We start from the raw sequence: 19325 nt of genomic DNA, 5'->3' as shown, positions 1-19325 counted from the left end.
TATTCCAGGTTGCTAGACATCCCGCAATCTCATAAGGTCTAGCAATAGAAGTTCAAAATAGCTTACACAAGCTTAGCTTCTAAGATTGCATTTTCATACAGCCAGAGACCAATGGCAGACGTCAGGTGCTAGCAACAGTTAATGAAGTTTGTTTTTCAGGACACATTTTTGTTTACTGCACAAGCTGAAAAAATCATTAAAGGAAAAATGGAAGTGTGAGCTGCTTCGTACTGACTGAATGTCTATATGACTGTCTCCCAAACTGGAGCCACCCCTCCATGATGCCACGTCGCATGGTTTGGAAATTGGGATGCCAGTGGCATGTGAATGCACCTGGTGGCTTTCCCCTTCAAAAAGGTTCACAGCCATATTGCTGTAAACATGCGTGCCGTAAACAGTGTGTGTTTGCATGTTTGAGCTTACACATAACTGCTGTATCCTCACATGGAAGAAGGTGCTGTCACATGCATGTGAACAAGTGCCGATGGTGGTGTGGGCATGGACTCAGCCTTTTGTGAGCAAGCATGCCTCCGATTCAAAGTACAGCCATGGGTGCAAGGCGAACACAGAATGGGATGTTGCATGTTTATCTGTCATTTTTGTAAACTGTGCAACTATTACATAAGCACAATGTTCCCATACAATGCTATGCAGAGAAAGAGTACACCTGTGCAACCACATGAACATTGTATAAGTGAATGCTTACTTAATTACATACACAAGCCGATATACAAGTGAGGACTCCATCCTTGAGAAAATCCCTGACAGCCATGAACAGCACACACAACAAAAGAGCTTCACCTTTCAAACAAACACTAACTTTCCTCACCTCTTCCACAAATGCAGCCGGAAAAAAGCCTTCTTCTGCTGTCCTTTGCAAACGGCCCTGACAGAAATAGAACAACACGAAACTGTAAGCGTGACAACAGCGTGTCAAAAATTAGCATTCCCAATATATTTTCTGGTTGTTCTGGAAAAAACAAACAAAAAACTTTGTTCCACTGAGGACTTCCTCGAGAGGCGACAGGAAATTCTCATTCAATGAAACAGCAGCAGCCTGTATTAAATGACAGATGGCTTTGACTATAATTAAACGGTTGCAACACCTTGTAAAACAACAGCAATGACAACGTTGCATTATTAGTTACTCTTTGCAGAAAGGGGTGATAACTGGATGTTATAAATGTTTACCAGGTCAAAGAGCAACTGCAAAAATTTTTGTGAGTAGCCAGAACCAGAAGCTTTAAATAGCTCGTGTTTAAATATCGCTGCTTGCTGCTTGCAAACATGTTCAGTAGTTTCCATTCAAACAACCACTGGCAAAGCCAAACAAAAGCTAAGAAGCCAAGCACACCTTTACAGGTGTTTACAGATAGCTCTCCTGAGAATGTTATTGTCTGTCCCCCATTTGCCACTCTGACAATGCCAGTGCTTTGTGCTCATGTTTACAGCTACCTAATAATAAATATACTGGCACAACTGATACTACAGAAAAACAATGAAGCCTTCTACCACCTCCGCTGTATTTTTTTTATTCGCATGAAGCTGCAGGCCATGTATATACGAGGTGTGTTAGAGAAGTAATGAGAAATTTTTTTTTCGACCATGAATTTTATTCTTTTAACACATTAATGTTGCCCCCTTCAAAATAGTTCCCTACAGCAGTTGCACAGCAACGGAGGCTGGAAAGTACCAAAGCAACGCCCTCTCAAGTAATTTTCGAGCCGAAGGAATAAAAAGAAGTTGCAGGGAGTGACATCCGGTGCATACAGGGGCGGAGAAACCATTGAAATGCTATTTCTTGCCAAATATTTATTGGTGGAAATTACAGTGTGATAAGGTGCATTGTCGTTGTGAAGCATCTGATTGCATGCAATGTCTGGTCTCAATCGTGCCACCTATTTCTCGAGTTTTTAACGGACTTCCTGATAAAAAGCCTGATTGACAGTTTGTCCGAGAGGCACAAATTCTTTGCGGACAATCCCCAGCGCTTGTGTGTGTGTTTCGTCTCTCTTGTCAGTGTCTTTGTTTGCGCTATAACATATCTAATTAAAGATGAACTACCAACTCGCCCAACCGGAAGTTTTAATGAAGTTTAATCCCCAGCCAACTGTAACAAAACAAACCAGCCTTGATCTGATTTTTGATTTGTTCATTCTTGATTTCCTGGGACAGGGAGAGTTTACTGTTTGTGAGCCACTCCCGACTTTGGCATTTTGTCAAGGGATCGTGTTAAAAAATCCATGACTCTTCACCAGTGATAATTCTGGGTCCATTTCGAGGCGGTACAGAAGATCCAAGACACACATCCTTCAGGTTGTTGTTCTGTTCAGTCATGAGGTCCTTTGGAACCACCTTCATGCACACTTTTCCCGTGTCCAAATCCTGTCTTAAAATTTGGCGGTTGGCAAACACATTCAAACTCAGCTCATTACTCATGAATCTTCACATCAACCGACAATCTGACCTCACAAGACATGTCACGCTTTACACACTGTCATCTGTTCTTGAGGTTGAAAGTCTTCCAGCACGTGCTTTGTCACCCACTTCTCGGTCATGTGCCATCTGAACAGGTGTGCCCTGAACAGGAAAAGTTCTCTATAAGACCTTTGTAACTTACGTAAGTTGCAGTAGTGGTTTTGCCAAGTTTCCCAAAAAATTTGCTGGCGCCGCAATGTTGCTGATACTTCTGTCGGTGCGTGTTTGTAATGCACGTGACAAACTCAACTTCCCTTCAGATACTCTCAACACTCATGCAGCTACTGAAGCAAGTTCAAACTGGTATGGTGTCAAGGGCATGATACAACCTAACTGCCCTGCGAAGATGGAGGCAACAGCTTTGTCAGTTCATACTCAGTGTTGCCAGTCTCATTGCTTCTCTAACACACCATGTATGTAAACATTTGACTGAATTAAACCTGCAAAGAAAATTACACAGCTGAGGTGCAAAAACTTTACACTAAACAATTAGGAAATATAACAAAATTTCTCACGTGGCAAATTTAGTTAAAAGAAACAGGGACACCAAATTTAGGTCGTTACCTTTTTCGCTGAAATTAAGTGCAAGACATCAGTAAAAAGGAATTACCAAATGGAATTCGCCTGAGCCTGCTAAATAATTTATAATTTCATTTTTTTTTCTCATGTCTCAATTTCGGTTTCAACAGCTGAGCGGTGGTTATGATGTCACCGAGAAGTTGAGACAACACTGAGATCGCATCAAGTATATAAAAACAGCATTGTAATAGCTGCTTGTCCATTTTTTGTCCTGCAGGCTCTTGAGAGATGTTGGCATAAGAATTAGAATAAATTAAAATGTCAAAGCAGCAATTATACTGCAGTTTTTTGCAACTCGTGTGAGCTCAACTGATCTGTGACACTGTAGCCACCATTTGGCTATTGAAACTGAAACAGGATGAGAAAAATAAATTGAAATTACAAATTATTCAGCAAGTGTGGGCAAGTTCCACATGATAGTTCATGTCTTACACGGCATTCCAAAGAAAAAAAAAACATGCAACCAGAACTCCTTCAATTTAGGCTTGCTGTACCAAAGTTCAGCTTTAATATAACAAAGCTCAGATGGTAGCAAGCGTCAAAAACAGGCAGTTTCAGATGCAATTTATTTACCTCCCAAATGGAGCTGTTGATTTTTCTGAGGACTTCAATGATATCATCAGCAACAAACGATAGGTACCCAGGGCTGGAACTGCTGAATGACTGTTTCGCTTTTGCTATAGCTACAAGACAAAGCAGAACATTAAATCACTTCACTACATTCAAAACTAATATTGTGCCTAAGCATGCATAATATGGCAGTTAATGATGAAATGTCACCTTGGTAACTTTTATAACAGACGATAAACAAATGGAATTTTTCCTACCCACAGCAAGTGCAACCTTCATCCATGAAAATTATGTTAAAACATAAAAATACAACCCTAAATTCGCAACTTTGTCAGCAATTTTGCATGTACAATGCATAGTTATAATGAAAAATTAGCGACTAAATTCATAAAATTCGTTTGAGAACACAACAAGCATGTCACAAGGTTGCTAGTGCTTCGGCCTTTTAAAAAAAATGGAAGGCAGCCGAAAGCAAAAACTGCTTTAAAGCTGTGTCTTTCACATAGATTTCAAAGGATCATTGTGGGGAGAAAAAAATGTAGCCATTACAACGTGATGGGTGTGCTGCTGTGGGTGGACACAACTAAAAAACGAAGCGGCTTTTCCCCTTCAAAGGACCCCCTTCCAGCCAATGGCACCGGCCGATTCTAATGAGCCTGCTAGTATGACAATGCGGGGGGGAGGGACTATCTCCGACCATGGACCATCCCCTTTCATTGGTCACTCCCTGCACTGTCGCACTAGCAGGCTCATGAGATTCAGCTGACGCCATTGGCTGGAAGAAGGGGGTCCTCTGACGGGGGAAAAGCCGCTTCGTGACTATAGGAAAGAGAAAGAAGTGTTCACAAAGGGGTTTATACAATTTCATTTTTTCAAGTCCAAAACTAAAATCTGAAGTTCTGAAATTTACACACAAAGAAACAGTAACAATGCAAAAGAAAACAATTAAAACTGAGTGTCACAAATGGATTCTTGATAATATTCAACCCCCATCTTCTTGCTTCCGCTGTGATGCTAATATAGTCAAGCACACTTACAATGGCTCCAGTTAAAATAAAACTCGCTTAGTACGAATGAAAGCAGCAACATGACAGACATGGTACACATAAATGCTTTCCTTATTATGCCTATTGAAATTTTTCAATTTGAAGGATTATGCGAAACGGCTTATTCTGTGCAATCCAGGCTGCTTCTGGACAAGTAATGCTATTCTGTATGTTGCAAAAAAACTAATTAAGTTTCTGATTCGTTTTTTTTTTGTTTTTGTTTTTTTTTGCGTCAGCCGTGTTTGAGAGTATTTCTAAACTTCCCGCAAAACCTGTAAACGCGGAGCGATTGCGGCAAGAATGGCATCCAAGGGGTGTCCTCGTCTTGTACCGACCCTGCTCAGCAACGGCGGTGTTCCCGCGATTCCACAGCAACAACACCTAACTTTGCAGATGTAAGCAACAACACTGAAAAAATGACATCCATTCGTACGATTGTAGTTCAGACAGAATTGGCTGCTCTGTCCAGCCTGGACTACCCCAGGTGCCAGTCTGTAACTTTTCTTTTTGCCGCTGATAAGGAGACTCGCTGCCTTTTGAGCCTCTCTGAAGGTACAGGGCATGTTCTGAATGATTCCATGACACAAGCAGTGTAGCAGATAGAGTTTTCTCCATAACAGCCAGGGGTAAACCTTAGCACTGCACTGAGGAGTAGCCCTAAGCAATTTATTTTTTTTATTGCTCGGAAAGTTTGCCATGAAGAGTTCTATAACAGTGAATAGTGGTTTCTGACATAAATAATAACACGCGGAATGTATATTTAAAATTTTTTATTCTTCCCATATTTTACTCGAAAATATTTATTATTTTTGTGAATTTCAGTGAGAGTCAAATTTTCAGTTCAGTTTATTACCTTAAAGGCCCCCTTTTTTCGGGGGTATTACACGAGGGGTGGGATTGTATTGAAATGAGCGAACACACAGCGATTATTATTTAGCACTGAAGGTGATCGGTTACACATTATTGGAAGCCAGTTACAAGCCGGATTGGTTACACATTCTTTGCTAACAAGTTTTTTTTTTTTTTTTTTACGTAAGCAATACATATCCTGTCTTTTTTTTTTTAAAGAGAGCTGTATAAGCTACACTGTCACTGTTGAATAAAGAAAAATTTTTTAATTCTGAAGTGAAAAAATTTTTTACGCATCCCACGGCTCATTTTCCCAATGCAAGGAAAGAGTTGGAAATAAAAGTCTTATGAGAGAACTAACATTCATAGAAATGTGATTAGTTACTCTTTGGCCAAAAACTCATCTTTATTGGAAAGTAACCGTGTGGGACAGAGCAGAAAGGGAGTGGGGCAGACAATGCTGCCTGCCCTCCTCCCCTTCGAACACAGAACCCTGCATTTCTCTTAAGTAGGTTGTATTTAGGGGTTACACTCTTCAGTTTAAACCGAAAAATGGCTAGTGCACAGAAGTTACACACAGCGAAAAGAAAAAATTAACAAGGTGCGGAGGTGGGGTGAGATGGTGGTACTATCTTTCGAAGAAGTAGCGCAGTTGTACGCTAGGAGGCATCGTGCTGCTACCTTACACGCCTCTGCAAACTGAAAGAGCTTCATCTTCTCGCCAAGTGTTGCCTACTAGTGTGGCCCTGTTTAATCACTATCATCACTGCTTAGGGCAGTTTCTCTGAAAAGTAGGTTTCTACACTGCATGCAATGATACTGACGGGAAACCATATATAAGCATCACGAAAACTGTCATGTTCTGGCTACTGCAACTGTTCAGTGGCAGTTTCATCGCTGCAAACGCACAGACCACATGATGCCTCGCCCTGTCGATCAACCCAGTGAAACAACTGAACAATAACATGACAGTTCAGTTTTTGGAGGTCAATTGCCACTTGCATTTTTATCTGACAGCTCCGTCTTATAACATCTGCATGTACAGTCATGGCCAAAAGTCATGGACAAAAGGCAAAGGAGGTCAATGAAAAGCACAGAAATTGGAGGGGACATGCGAACTACATCCACTGAAAAGTATACCAGCCAACTGGCTGGGAGGAACGCAAATTTTTTTTTTTTTCTGTAAATCTGCATCCTATGACTGTACAACCATTTGTGTGGTAATAATTTGTCAAATCAACTGCTCATACTGATAAACGAACCAAGATATAAGGTCTAAGAGACTTCTAACCGCTCAGACATACTGCAGTATATCACCCCAAAAAATTGATAATTCATTTGCAGGAAATATTTGTTCGAAACAAAGCAAATGAAACTGTGCTCTGAAACACTGAAAAAAAAAAAAGTCCAACCCCTAGTTACAATCCGAGAGGTCATACCATGCGCCACTTAAACCGACTTAACCATGGGAAACAATGCATCTCGTTTTATGCCAGTCCATGTTTGTCCAATTACTAGTCACTAATTCTTCCAAAGCCAATTGAGGCACACAGCTGATGTCTACATTGCCCAATTCGTGTAATTTCATAACTTTCAGCCTAGAGGAGACAGGCAGTTGCATGTCGCAGCCATTTTCACCTTCCATGGCCACTTTCACCTACAAAATTCACTGCGCACCCCTACCTTTTATTGGGATAAAAATCTGGCTTATGCTTTTTGGAATTAGCCTCACATGGCATGAAACATTTTCTGCAAGCGGTCTCCCTACTGCACACGAACATAGCAACGCCATGATAATTTCCTGATACTGCTGGTCACTATACAGCAAAAGCGGCATCTTGACAGAAACGAACTGTCAGACACAAAAAAGACCAAATTTTCACATGGCAGTTTTGTGACTAGCTGACCTTAGCACCATATATATAAGCAACTTTCCACAGGTCAACTTGCTCTAGTCCTAAATGGCTGTATGGCAAAGAGCCTCTGAATGATAGATTCAAATACATACAGACAGGTTGATCTGAATGCATGTGCTGCTCGCATCTTCTTTAGCTGTGGTAGATGGGAAGCAATGAAAACATGTGCCTAAACTTCACTACGCCACAGGTGACTGGCACATGCAAAAAGCACACCACTAAAGATCTCCTTATGCAAGTCCAGTATGGTATGCATATGCATAGTCCGCTTACTGCAAACTTCAGGATATACCGAAAGAATGCCGGATGAAAGTCATGCATAGAAGAAGTGAGCTTGATGTGGATATATATCCTGCTCGAGGCAAGTTACAACAGGTTTCTTTTTCCAAAAATTGGACACAACAGATTACACAAATCACATGCCACAAAATTATTATATAAACTATGCAACCTGAAATGACACAACAAACTTTCTCGCAAAAAATGTTTCACAACTCACAAATAGAGAATCGAATTCCATTGGCCCCATGGTCTGCATGTGGCCGTGGAGGAGTCTGAGGCTCATCTGTTGAAGACTGTGAGCCAAGGTGGGAGCTTGGCCGTGGAGGCAGACTGGGGGCGCCACATGAACGTACTGTCACGATGCACACCTTATGAACACCGAGGCCACAGACTGAGAAAGAAAGAAGTGCACCACATAAGCCATGAAAACTAGAGCTTTCCAGCTCTCAGGGGAAAAGCCTCAGTCAGTGCACATAAAAAAGTGCTACATGTGAGCAATATAGAAAACATAATAATAAGATGCAAGTTTAGAGCAACACACATAAGCGCAGCAGCAGAAATACAGTGGAGACCACTTATAGCGTAACCACTTATAGTGCAGGGAGAGCATATAATGCGGTTTTTGTCTGCCACCGGTCTGCCTCTCATAGAACTCAATGTAAAGTCATACTGCTTATTATGCGGTTGCGCACAGCGAAATACCGGTTATAGCAGAGAGAAAGAAAATAAAGAGAGGACAGTCAGCTGAAACTGGCCTCGGAAAGTATGTCACGACTATGCAAGCGTCTAGTAGTCTCACCAAACCCCAAGGATGCAAGCGTCAAAAGAAATGTTCTTACATTCAAGCCTACAAACTTCTTGTTGCTAAATAATTATCTTATTCTTCAATGCCACTGTTTTAACATATTTATGAAGATGCAATTTATTGAAAAACGTATCAGAGCTTTTTTTGTCTGCACTGTCGCGGGAGTGGGAGCCGTGGGAGTGGGAGCCGTGGGAGACGGTTGCATCGGTGTTGCTATGTTGCATCAAATGACTTTTCGCGTGTTGGACAACAGGTGAGACACGTTTTTACAACAGTGCTGCTTGAAAACACCGACATAAAGAGTCAACAAAGGCTACTGTGTTTTTACGTTGCAGTTAGCTGTTCGCTGTTCACATATGGTGCAAGACGCGCGGCGCCTGTGTGGTCGGGTTGGGGGTGCATGAGAGCCAGAGCACGAAAGAATACAGCATACACTCATTGCGTGGTGCAGTTTGACGCCAAAGTCTTGTGCACTCATGAAACCTTGGGCCTGTTTATTACTCTGACAATTGGGGATTATTGCTCTGCACGTCGTGAAACTCGGTGCACGCCGTACCCTTGCACAGGCACAGCGTGGCACCTATTTCAAATCCTGAAAGGGCTTTTCGGAGGAGTGAAGACTACAGTTCCTTTCTCCTTCATGATATTTGAACCGCTGACGAGGATTGACAACCCACACAATACTCCAAACTTGTGATGGGTGGTGAATAAAGGAGGCAAACTGCCTGCCGACATTGGAGCACCATTTATTTTTCACTTTTTGCGCCAGCTGCAAAGCATCACCATTTGAGGACGTCTAACTTGGATTTTTTTTTCTGCAAGCACTAGCAATGTGTTGACAACCTGTATTTTTTTTCTCTGTGTTTTCAGATTTGCTTGTATTAAGGAACACAGTTATCTTTGTATATAGCCTTTCTGTACCATGCTGGTGTTGGTTTGTGTCTAGCCTTTATGTGCTCATTCTTTATATTGCCCTGGAGTAAACAGTTTCCTCGACACTGTCTGTTTATTCGATACTGCATACTAAATGACCACTTGTTCTGAACAGCAGACAAGCGCACCAGATAGAAAGAGCCCTTTTTATTTATGAATCCATACCTGCCTGTATTATAGGTACACTTTTCTGTACAACTCACACTAAAATAATTTCGGTACGACAATATTCGCAGAAGCGATTAGACGAGACATTGCCCACCTAGAGCCACAGCCAAACCTGGATAACGCGCAAGCTATTCGAAATTTACGCCAGTGAAGCCGAAAGAATTGTATGCCAGTTGCTTTCACCAACCGCTGGGCGTGCTAAAATCCATTGGGAGGTGCGTAAACAATCTGAAATTCACTCCATAGAAACAGAAACAAGTGAGGGCCAGCTGCTTCATCAACAGCTAGGTGTCTTATAATCGATTCGAGTGGCACGCGAGCGATTGCCCAAGATTACGTAACAGCTAGCTATGCTTTTCCCTCTGTCGTTCTTGCACTTTCCTCCTTTCCATGCATCTGGGCGACACCATGCGACCACATTTTTTCACCATGACCCCCTTTCTTTCACTCTTTTCATAAAGGAGTAAGCAGAAACGCTTGTTGTGGTTGTGTCTGCGTTCTTTGTCCGGAATAAGTTCAATGCACAGTTAACAGTGGTGCCTCTTCGAATGCGCAGAGTTGGTCTGTGGCCAATTCAAACCAGTCAACAACCGGCCTTTGCACCTGCATTAGTTGGAGGCCCGGGAGGCGCGACTGCAGAGGCTAGCACGACCGCCTTAGCGGAACTGGGCATGCGCCGATAAGCGAATAAGCAGTTCAGTGGTGGCGGTCGTGGTAATTTCAGCGCTCGCGCTACGTGTGGTATGCAAAAACAAATATAAGCGTGCAAAGGACTTAGTGAGTTGCTTTTCGAATAAAAAATTGTTTTTGAAAGGGAAGCTACCCGTGTAGCGTGTATTTTGATTTGAAAAGGATAATGTTTTGGTTATAGTGCGGTACCGCTTATAGTGCGGTACCGCTTATAGAGCGGATTTTTGCGGTCCCCGCAACCTCGCATAAATTTTTATGTACTACAGTTTGTAATTAGCAAATGAAACACTAACAGGAATGCAATGCAGCAGATTCAATCTTTAACATATCCAAGTGTCCTTTATCATTAATGTCAGATTTTAGTGCATACAGTAGAATTTCGATGATTACGAATCCCATGGGGTGGTGAGAAATATCGTATCATACAAAGTTTTGCACCATCCAAAGCAGATGAAGTCATTACGAAGCAGCAAGGAAAATGTACTCATGCAGATCTGTTAACGCTTGACGGTATTTATTTATGGCCGCATAACCACAGCTCGCTACTCGCAGTGCGTACCCACTGCAACTAGTGATCGCAGAGTCAGTGATAAGTGGGCCGCTGCTCATTGCTCGTGGCTCGTGCATGTGTGTCATCTGTAGTGGCATGAAAAAATATTCAAAACATGCGAAATTCTGCAGATTGTACACAATGCACTCCGGCCGGGAAATTTTACGTATCTATATCATCCTTAAATTTGTATCAACCAAGTTCGTATCGCAGAAATTTTACTCTAGTTTCCCATTTACTTGAGAATGGTTTTCCTCACTTCGTTTTCACAACTTGACTCAGCACTGCTTGGTCTTTGCAATAAAGACTGCATGTCTTCAGCATATGAGGAAACTTATTTAGCCTAGGTGGCTTTAATAAAATGTGGATAGAGTTCAAACATTACAGAATAAAGTTTTGCATGCACTAAAAAGGAGCTTTCATACATGCCTTGTGCTTTCATCTTAACATTTGAAACTCTTGCAAAGGCTGCAAAGGTCTTCTTTGTCTTACCTTTTAAAACAGCATTCATTAATCAGTAGTATTTCATATAAAGGTTCTTGAAGCTTCACTGCCTCAGAAATTCAACACATACGAGGTCTGTAAGAAAAGTATCAGACCTTTTGCCGAAGAAAAAAAACTAGCATACCTGGAGCGTTGGAAACCTAATCACTTTCAAAGTAGTCTCCTTGGGACTCCACATACTTCTCCCAGTGGTGCTGCCATTGTTGGAAGTATTCCGAAAAGGCCCCTTTTGGAATAGAGTTTAGCTCAACTGTCGTTGCAGCCGTAATGTCCTCTCTTGTCTGAAATCGCCCTCCTTTCAATGGCCTCTTGATTTTGGGAAGTCGCAGGAGGCCATATCAGGAGAGTAAGGAGTTTTTTGAACTACAGCAGTCTGTTTTTCCGCCAAAAAAGTCTGAATCAAGTGCGAGGAATGTGCAGGAGCATTATCATGATGGATGCGCCAATTTCCTGTTGACCTCAACTTCGGCCTCTTGCGCCGCACAGCACCACGCAAGCGACGGAGGACATCCCTGTAGTACTCTTTTGGTCAATGTTTACTTTGTGGGGTGCGTATGCGTGGTGTGCCACACAGAGGGAGTCAAAGAAAGCAGTCAGCATCACTCTGACATTGCTGCGCACTTGGCGGGCCTTCTTTGTTTCTTGGTGCCGTGGAATGCTGCCGTTGTGACGACTGGGATTTGGTTTCCGGGTCGTGCCTGTACACCCAAGACTCGTCCCCAGCGATTATGGTGTTGATGAAGTCGGGGTCACTGTTTGTGGAATCCAGCATATCCTGTGAGACTTCAACACGAAGCTGCTTTTGCTTCACCGTGAGCAGCTTCGGCGCGAATTTCGCCGCATCTTTCTCCATGGCCAAATTTTCGGTGATAATGGAATGTGCAGAAAAATTGGTGATGTCCACCTTTTCCACAATTTCTCGGATAGTCACACGATGGTCCCACGTCACCACAGCGTTCACTTCGGCAATGACCTGGTCATTTCGGCATGTTGATGGCCGACCGGAGCGTGGCTCTCTCTGCACCGATGTGCGGCAGTCTTTAAACCAATTGTACCACTGCTTAATCTGTGTGGTGCTCATAGCATTGTCCCCGAAAGCTGTCTGAATATTCCGAATGATTTCCGATTGGCTGTCGCCTAGTTTCTAGCAAAATTTGATGCAGTAGCGCTGCTCCTGACGCTCCGCCATTTTCCTTGCAATAAAAAACTGACGAGAGCACTGCGCACTTCCTCACTCAAATGCTGCGTGCCAGTGACTGACGCTATCGGCAGGTAAGAAAAAATTTTTGCATGCGCACGAAGGTTCAAGGTAGGCTGGTGCAAGCGTGCTTGTTTCAAATCCATCAGGTGTTCGTAAAAAAAAATAAAGTTGGATACTTTTCTAACAGACCTCATATGATGCATTCAGCAGTTAGTAATGGACTAGTTTTCCTTTCTAAATGGCCAGCTTTTGCTGCATTACTTCTGTGGAATAATACTGCTCATTCGCACTTGTAAAAGTAACCAACTTGCTTTACCTGTACACTTATAGCCTTGGAAGAAAATCCCCCTAGAAAAGAAAGAATAGACACGTTTAACGAGCAGACAGCAGGAACAAGAGAACAAAAACAAAACAATCACTCAAGTACTTACGGTAACAACTTGTTGCAGTCTGCACAGTAAGTGGGCACCTTGAATGTATGCATCATGAACTGATGGTCTGTGTACTTGGCAACAGATGGGTTAATGTTATCCCTGCCCATGAGAAACAAGTGAATGCTTTTTAGTTTTCATGTCATAACAAATTGTTATAAGTCAGACCATGATTTTTGCTGCACTTTCTTTTTCACAACAAAGAGTAAGCGAATACCAGAGACTTTCTTTAGACCTGATAAAGAAGCCCATAAAATAGCATTTTATGCACAACACAGGCAAAGACAGGCACTAAAAACTGCATCAAAATGTGACTGGTTTCATACAGAAACAGCAGCAGCAGCCATACAGCTCATCATAAGCCTCCTTCAACATCACTCAGCTCATAGAAGAGTACAGAATAAGTGACAACATGAAGCAACAAACGACTAAGACACTTCAATAGAACTGTAATGACTGGCCTTTCTGTCTCAACTCCAACATGAAACCATGGGCTTAACGCAGCAATGTTAAATGCTGCTGCCACTGTATGTCAAGAATGTGAGAAAAACTGGAGGGGATACTTAAGCTCTTAAGCTCTGCTTTAAAGGTATGATGCAATAGTGCTAATGTGTTAATGCCATGTATGTGAAATTGGTCAACCACTAATTTACATTCTCCCTGGGAGTCCTCGTACAACCCCTGGCACAGAAGTGCAGCGGTTAAGCCATGCGCCAAGTGCTGCCACCGGTCAAGCTTGTGAGACCCAGGTTGCTCTTTGCGAGAAACCACTTGCAACCACTCAATAATTTGACTGCCACCTTCCATGGTGGGCAGTTTGCTCACAATCCGGTGGGCACGTTGTGATGACATCACAAGGTGTGACGTATGTGGCCCACTTGCTACCTAGGTTGCTTCCCTGGGGAGATTTTCCACTCCCGGCCAACAACAACGACACTGGCTTTTCCGCAACACGGGACCTTTAATGTTATCGCGTTTAAAAGCTCAAGATGTTGCCAGCACTGACTGCCTGACTGCTGCAATTGGTTGATTAACCTCGATTTATGCCAACAACTCATAGCCATAATTTTTTTTTAACACGATAGCATAATCTGGTGACGGCATTGCGAGTGATAAACAGGGTGGCGCAGGGTGGCTCAGGCAGCCATTCCCAGAGAAGCAACCTAGGTGGGCAAGCTAGCTAGGTCACATGACCTTGCGGGGTCTTCACAACCTACTCAGTATTGTGAGCAAACTAACCACCCTGGCAGGTGGCAGTTGATAGTTGATCGCGAGAGGTTGCTCGGGAAGAGCAACTTGGGTCACACAAGACCCACTGGTGGCAGCACTTGCCATCGCAGGGCAGTGGCGCATCCCTGAACCGCTGCACCAATGCACAAGGAGTGGTATGAGGACTCCCCGGGACATATGACTGTAAAGCTGAGAATGATCAATTTTGCATATATGGGCATTAACTCATTAACACTTTCGCGTCATATCCTTAAGGTGGAGCTTAAATGTCCCCCTCGTCAATTTTTTTCGTTTGGTGAACAAAAAGCTGCTTTATTCTCTGAGCTGTATTCGCCACTAGTGTAACATGACCCACCAGAACCAGTTTTCATATTATGCAGCTATACGACAATGCGCTTCAACTGACCACAGCTGGCTAGCTGGCTGGTGAGGTGGCTATGAAGTCACAGTGTCTTGTATTTGACAAAGCAGCTTCTCGCATGCTCATAAAGTGAAGCCTACTACATCTTAGTATAATCACATAGTAAGAATTCATGTCTAGCGTTTTCTAGATTTTTAAAGATTTTTTTTTAGTTTTTAGATTTTGCTTCCGTATCCCTTAACTAAATCTAACAGAAACGACTGTAACAGGAACTGCTGAAATAACATTTCTTTTAAAACACAGAAGATTTAATGGAAAGCCAAAAATAAGCATTTATATGCACTATCAAAATGTCACTAAACTTCCTATTAACACCTGATTTAAAGCATCAGAGGAATGCAAAAAAAAAAAAAAAAATTCCCTTAAGCTGGTCTTTTGTTATTGCTTATTATGACTGCAAAGTGTAATCTGCCAATACAAGCAAGGATAAGATAAAAAAAAGCTGTTTGTTGGCATTATAGTTTGTTTCTCAAACTTTCGAACCAAATATAATCAGCACCGTCGTAAAATGAAAATGAGCATGCACAAATACAATGATGCTAACACAGTATTTTGTTATGTGGTAATTTTGTATGCAGTTATCCCTCAGCCTCTCTCTGCCAATGCTGCAATTTTAACGAATATGAGGCCTTTTGTCTCAGCAAGATCCGACACCTATACCACTAGAACACTTTTCGCAACATCTGAAGAAAATGTGTGCATCACAGCCTGGAGAGTAGAACCTGCAATACTCAAACGGGCGTCACTGTTTTCTGTGTTGTGGTCACATGCCTTTTGTGCCACAACTTCTAAATATGTTCTGTTCAATATAATCTAATTTTGTACCTTACTAAGAATGGGTACACAGCACCTGGCACTAAGATTACTAAAAAAAGCAGCCTTTCAAGAGAAATCAGGAGTGTTCAGAAATTATAAATTATGTTCCATGGTTAGCAAAGACATTCCTATTACTTCAAGCAAAAATGATGACAGCTGAAATTTTGATGCCTCTACTCCTTTAAAGGTGCACTGAAGAGGAATCTGAACTCGACTTTTTACTACGGGAACTCGACCTGCACGTACCCGGCATTTTTAGAAACTTGGAATCATTGTCCTGTGCGGCCAATTTCTCTAATTTAAATTGGATTAAACGTCTTGACACCAGCCTTCTTTTGAACTCACCGCTGAAGGTAGGATAAGTCAACTAACGCATAGAGTGCCTTTCAGGCAGTCGCGTGGCGGCTTCACTTTCACTTTTATTTTGTTTTTAAGCTTTCCATGTGTAAATAAATCCAGTCAGAGGCTATAAGGCCCACAGAAATAAAAATACGCGTGGACACTTTGCTTTATCACTCTCCCGATGGCAGAGCGGCAAGCTGCCATGGGACTGGCTGAAAGGTTGCTTGACCCCTCCCTACAGTCTGCGGCGAGTTCAAAAAAAGGCGGGAGCCGAGACGTTTAATCCAATTTAAATTATGGAAATCGGCCTCACAGGACAATAATTCGAAGTTTCTAAGAAAGCTCAGAACGTGTAGATCGAGTTCCCGCAGTAAAAAGATGAGTTCAGATCCCTCTTCAGTGCAGCTTTAATATACAAAATTTCCACGCCAGAAAAATTTACAAACGGCAATGTATAAAGAAAAAAAAAAAACTAATGTACACCCGATCATTTCAGAATGAAAAAAAAAATACTATAGGTTCAAGGATTAACTTAAAAGTTAAAACACCACAAAATAAATGAGCTAAATTTAACAACAATGACCAGTTATTGAGACAAAATGCTCTGGAATGCTTACTACATGAACACCTCTTACAGCAAAACCCAGCAAAATGGAAAGTCGAGCTAGCTGGTGCTTTCTGATAAGAAAAAAAAAAAAAAGCCCAGCGACAAGGGGAAAATGGACAGGACCAGCACTACTTAATTCCTTGTCTCTTTTCACTTCCATCAGCAAAATTCAGGTATATACAAAATGCCAGTCATGTTGCAATACCTTCACGTCTGCTGAAATGACTGTGAGGAACAAGCTATTTGCTTTAAGAGGATGAAATGTACAGAACCTTAGACTGAGAAATCACAAGAGAAGATCATTGTGTTGTTTAGAGCACTGAAGTGCTAGTCACAGTGGTACCTGGAGGGTCAGAAAAGGTAACTGGATAAACCTTCTAATTCATGACACAAAACTGATGTTAGCGTAAAACATAAGACCTGTCGACACCTCGGCACAGAAAGGTTTTGCATTTATAAGCTTCAATGGTAATGTACTGTGACGTGCAGCTATATTACAGTGACTTCTAAATTAAAATTTTCCCACTTGAATGCTGGCTCATTTGAGATGAAACCGAGCATGGAGAGCTTGCATATTGTCACGACCAGAGGAGCCGTGAAGGTAGACGTCGGGGAGAACCCAAGACCGGGAGCCTTCTTTTTAATTATCGAGCCAGCTTCCACGACACAGAACAGAACAGCGCGCCACGAGAGCCCACCGCCGCTTCGTAGTCGTCTTCGACTCAGCGCGGAGGCCGCGCGGCGCGTTAGGCGCGTGGCATTATTCCCCCCCGCGAAAGCAAACATCGTCTCGATGTGGAATGGGATATGTACAGTGAGGGGAGGACTTGGGGTGAGGTGAACTATACAGTGCGCGCTAGATGACATGCAGGGGAGTCAAGTTCACACGTGGGGTAAGGGGAAAAGGTACGAAACAGCGTGAACACAGCGCTCAGTCACGCGAAAAGTACGGCTTTAAGCGCACTACATGCACGATTTCAGGCCGTTGACGCTGAGGGCCGACGACCACAGTTCCATGGGGGACAACTTCGTAGTTGACGCTGTTCAGGCGGCGCAGGACCTTGTACGGGCCAAAATACCTGTTTAAAAGCTTTTCGCACAATCCCTTGCGGCGCACTGGTGTCCACACCCACACGTGGTCGCCCGGCTCGTAGTGCACATCCCTGTGCCGAAGGTTATAGTGTCGGGCATCGGCGCATTGCTGGTCCTTGATGTGCAAGCGGGCCAGCTGACGGGCCTGCTCTGCTTGCTCCACGAAGTGGCCAGCTTCAGGGGGAAGCTCTGCGTCGCCGTACGGCAGCATGGCGTCTAGCATCATGCGGACCTCTCTGCCGTACACGAGACGGAACGGGTGAACTGGGTGGTTTCCTGCGTCGCGGTATTATATGCGAAGGTGACGTACGGCAAGACCTCATCCCAGGTTTTGTGTTCAACGTCGACGTACATCGAGATCATGTCCGCCAATGTTTTGTTGAGCCGTTCCGTTAGACCATTTGTTTGGGGATGATACGCTGTTGTTGGTTGATGAGCAGTATGGCTAAGCGCTAAGATGTCACGTAGGACTCGGGCTGTAAACGCCTTGCCTCGGTCAGTAATGATGGCCGATGGGGCGCCGTGTCTAAGCACGATGTCGTGCATAAAGAAGTGGGCAACTTCGGCGGCAGTACCTCGCGCAAGGGCCTTCGTTTCAGCGTAGCGGGTCAAGTAGTCTGTGGCGACTACGATCCACTTGTGGCCGGAAGACGAGAGAGGAAATGGCCCCAGAAGGTCCATGCCGACTTTGTCGAATGGTATTTGTGGCGGCTCGATGCACTGAAGCAGCCCAGGAGGCTTGAGCGCGGGTTTTTTTCGCCGCTGGCATTGCCGGCATGTCCGGACATAATGCTTGACACTTGAAGTTAGGTTGGGCCAGTAATAGTTCTGCCGGATTCGGGATAAGGTGCAGGTAACTCCAAGGTGGCCGGAAGTCGGTTCATCATGGCAGGCAAGGAGGACTTCATCCCGCAGATCAGACGGTATGACGAGCAGGTAAGTTGTCGGACTTGAAGTAGAGTTCTTTTTATAAAGCACCCCTCTCCGCAGGCAGAACGACGATAGTCCACGAGCTAGGTTTCGTGGTATTTCAGGGCACCCACCTTCGAGATGTTCGATGAGCAGACGGAGCTCGGCGTCGGCACGCTGTCTGGAAACGAGCTCAGATGTGCTGACCGCTCCAAGGAAGCTATCATCGTCGGTGGTGTCTTGCGGAGGAGGTTCGACGGGAGCACGTGACAAGGTATCAGCGTCGGTGTGTTTCCGGCCTGACTTGTAGGTGACGGTGAAATCGAATTCCTGCAGGCGTAATGCCCAACGTGCTAGGCGGCCGCAAGGGTCCTTTAAATTTTTCAGCCAGCACAGCGAGTGGTGGTCGGTGACGATACGAAACGGTCTGCCATAGAGGTATGGGCGGAACTTGGCGGCGGCCCAGACTACCGCTAAACATTCTTTTTCCGTGGTAGAGTAGTTCAACTCAGCACGCGACAGTGCGCGGCTGGCGTAGGCAATTACTTTGTCGACACCGTTTTGCCGCTGAACTAGAACGGCGCCAAGACCGACGTTGCTCACATCCGTGTGCACCTCCGTGTCGGCATCTTCGTCGAAATGTGCCAGGATGGGCGGTGATTGGAGTAGGCGTCGTAACTCGTCGAAGGCAGTCTGTTGTTCGTTGCCCCAGGAAAATGACGTGTCATCACGGGTTAGGAGCGTCAGAGGGCTGGCGAGCTGGGCGAAGTTTCTAATGAAGCGGCGATAATAGGAGCACAGGCCCAGAAAACGTCGGACAGCTTTTTTGTGGGAGGGGACCGGAAAGGCAGCAACGGCAGCAAGCTTCTCTGGGTCAGCGCGGATTCCGTCAGCACTAATGACGTG

At 43.8% G+C, this 19325-nt stretch overlaps 1 protein-coding gene across 4 annotated transcripts in view; it reads right to left on the bottom strand.

Annotated features, from left to right (window-relative positions):
- The window catches only part of LOC149352634 (guanine nucleotide exchange factor VAV2-like), a 197644-nt gene that overhangs the window by 30530 nt on the left and 147789 nt on the right, over positions 1-19325 (bottom strand). For all 4 annotated transcript variants that reach the window (XM_089581833.1, XM_089581830.1, XM_089581831.1 and 1 more), the window contains 5 exons: positions 13003-13104; positions 12888-12919; positions 7938-8111; positions 3631-3740; positions 830-886 (listed from right to left, as the gene is read on the bottom strand). In XM_089581833.1, coding sequence (XP_089437959.1) covers positions 830-886; positions 3631-3740; positions 7938-8111; positions 12888-12919; positions 13003-13104 — 475 coding nt within the window. The remainder of the gene's footprint in view (positions 1-829; positions 887-3630; positions 3741-7937; positions 8112-12887; positions 12920-13002; positions 13105-19325) is intronic.

Source organism: Amblyomma mixtum, chromosome 3 (genome assembly GCF_055824585.1).
Source record: "Amblyomma mixtum isolate Tamu chromosome 3, ASM5582458v1, whole genome shotgun sequence".
Taxonomy (NCBI): domain Eukaryota; kingdom Metazoa; phylum Arthropoda; class Arachnida; order Ixodida; family Ixodidae; genus Amblyomma; species Amblyomma mixtum.
This window is presented reverse-complemented; position numbering and strand designations above follow the sequence as displayed.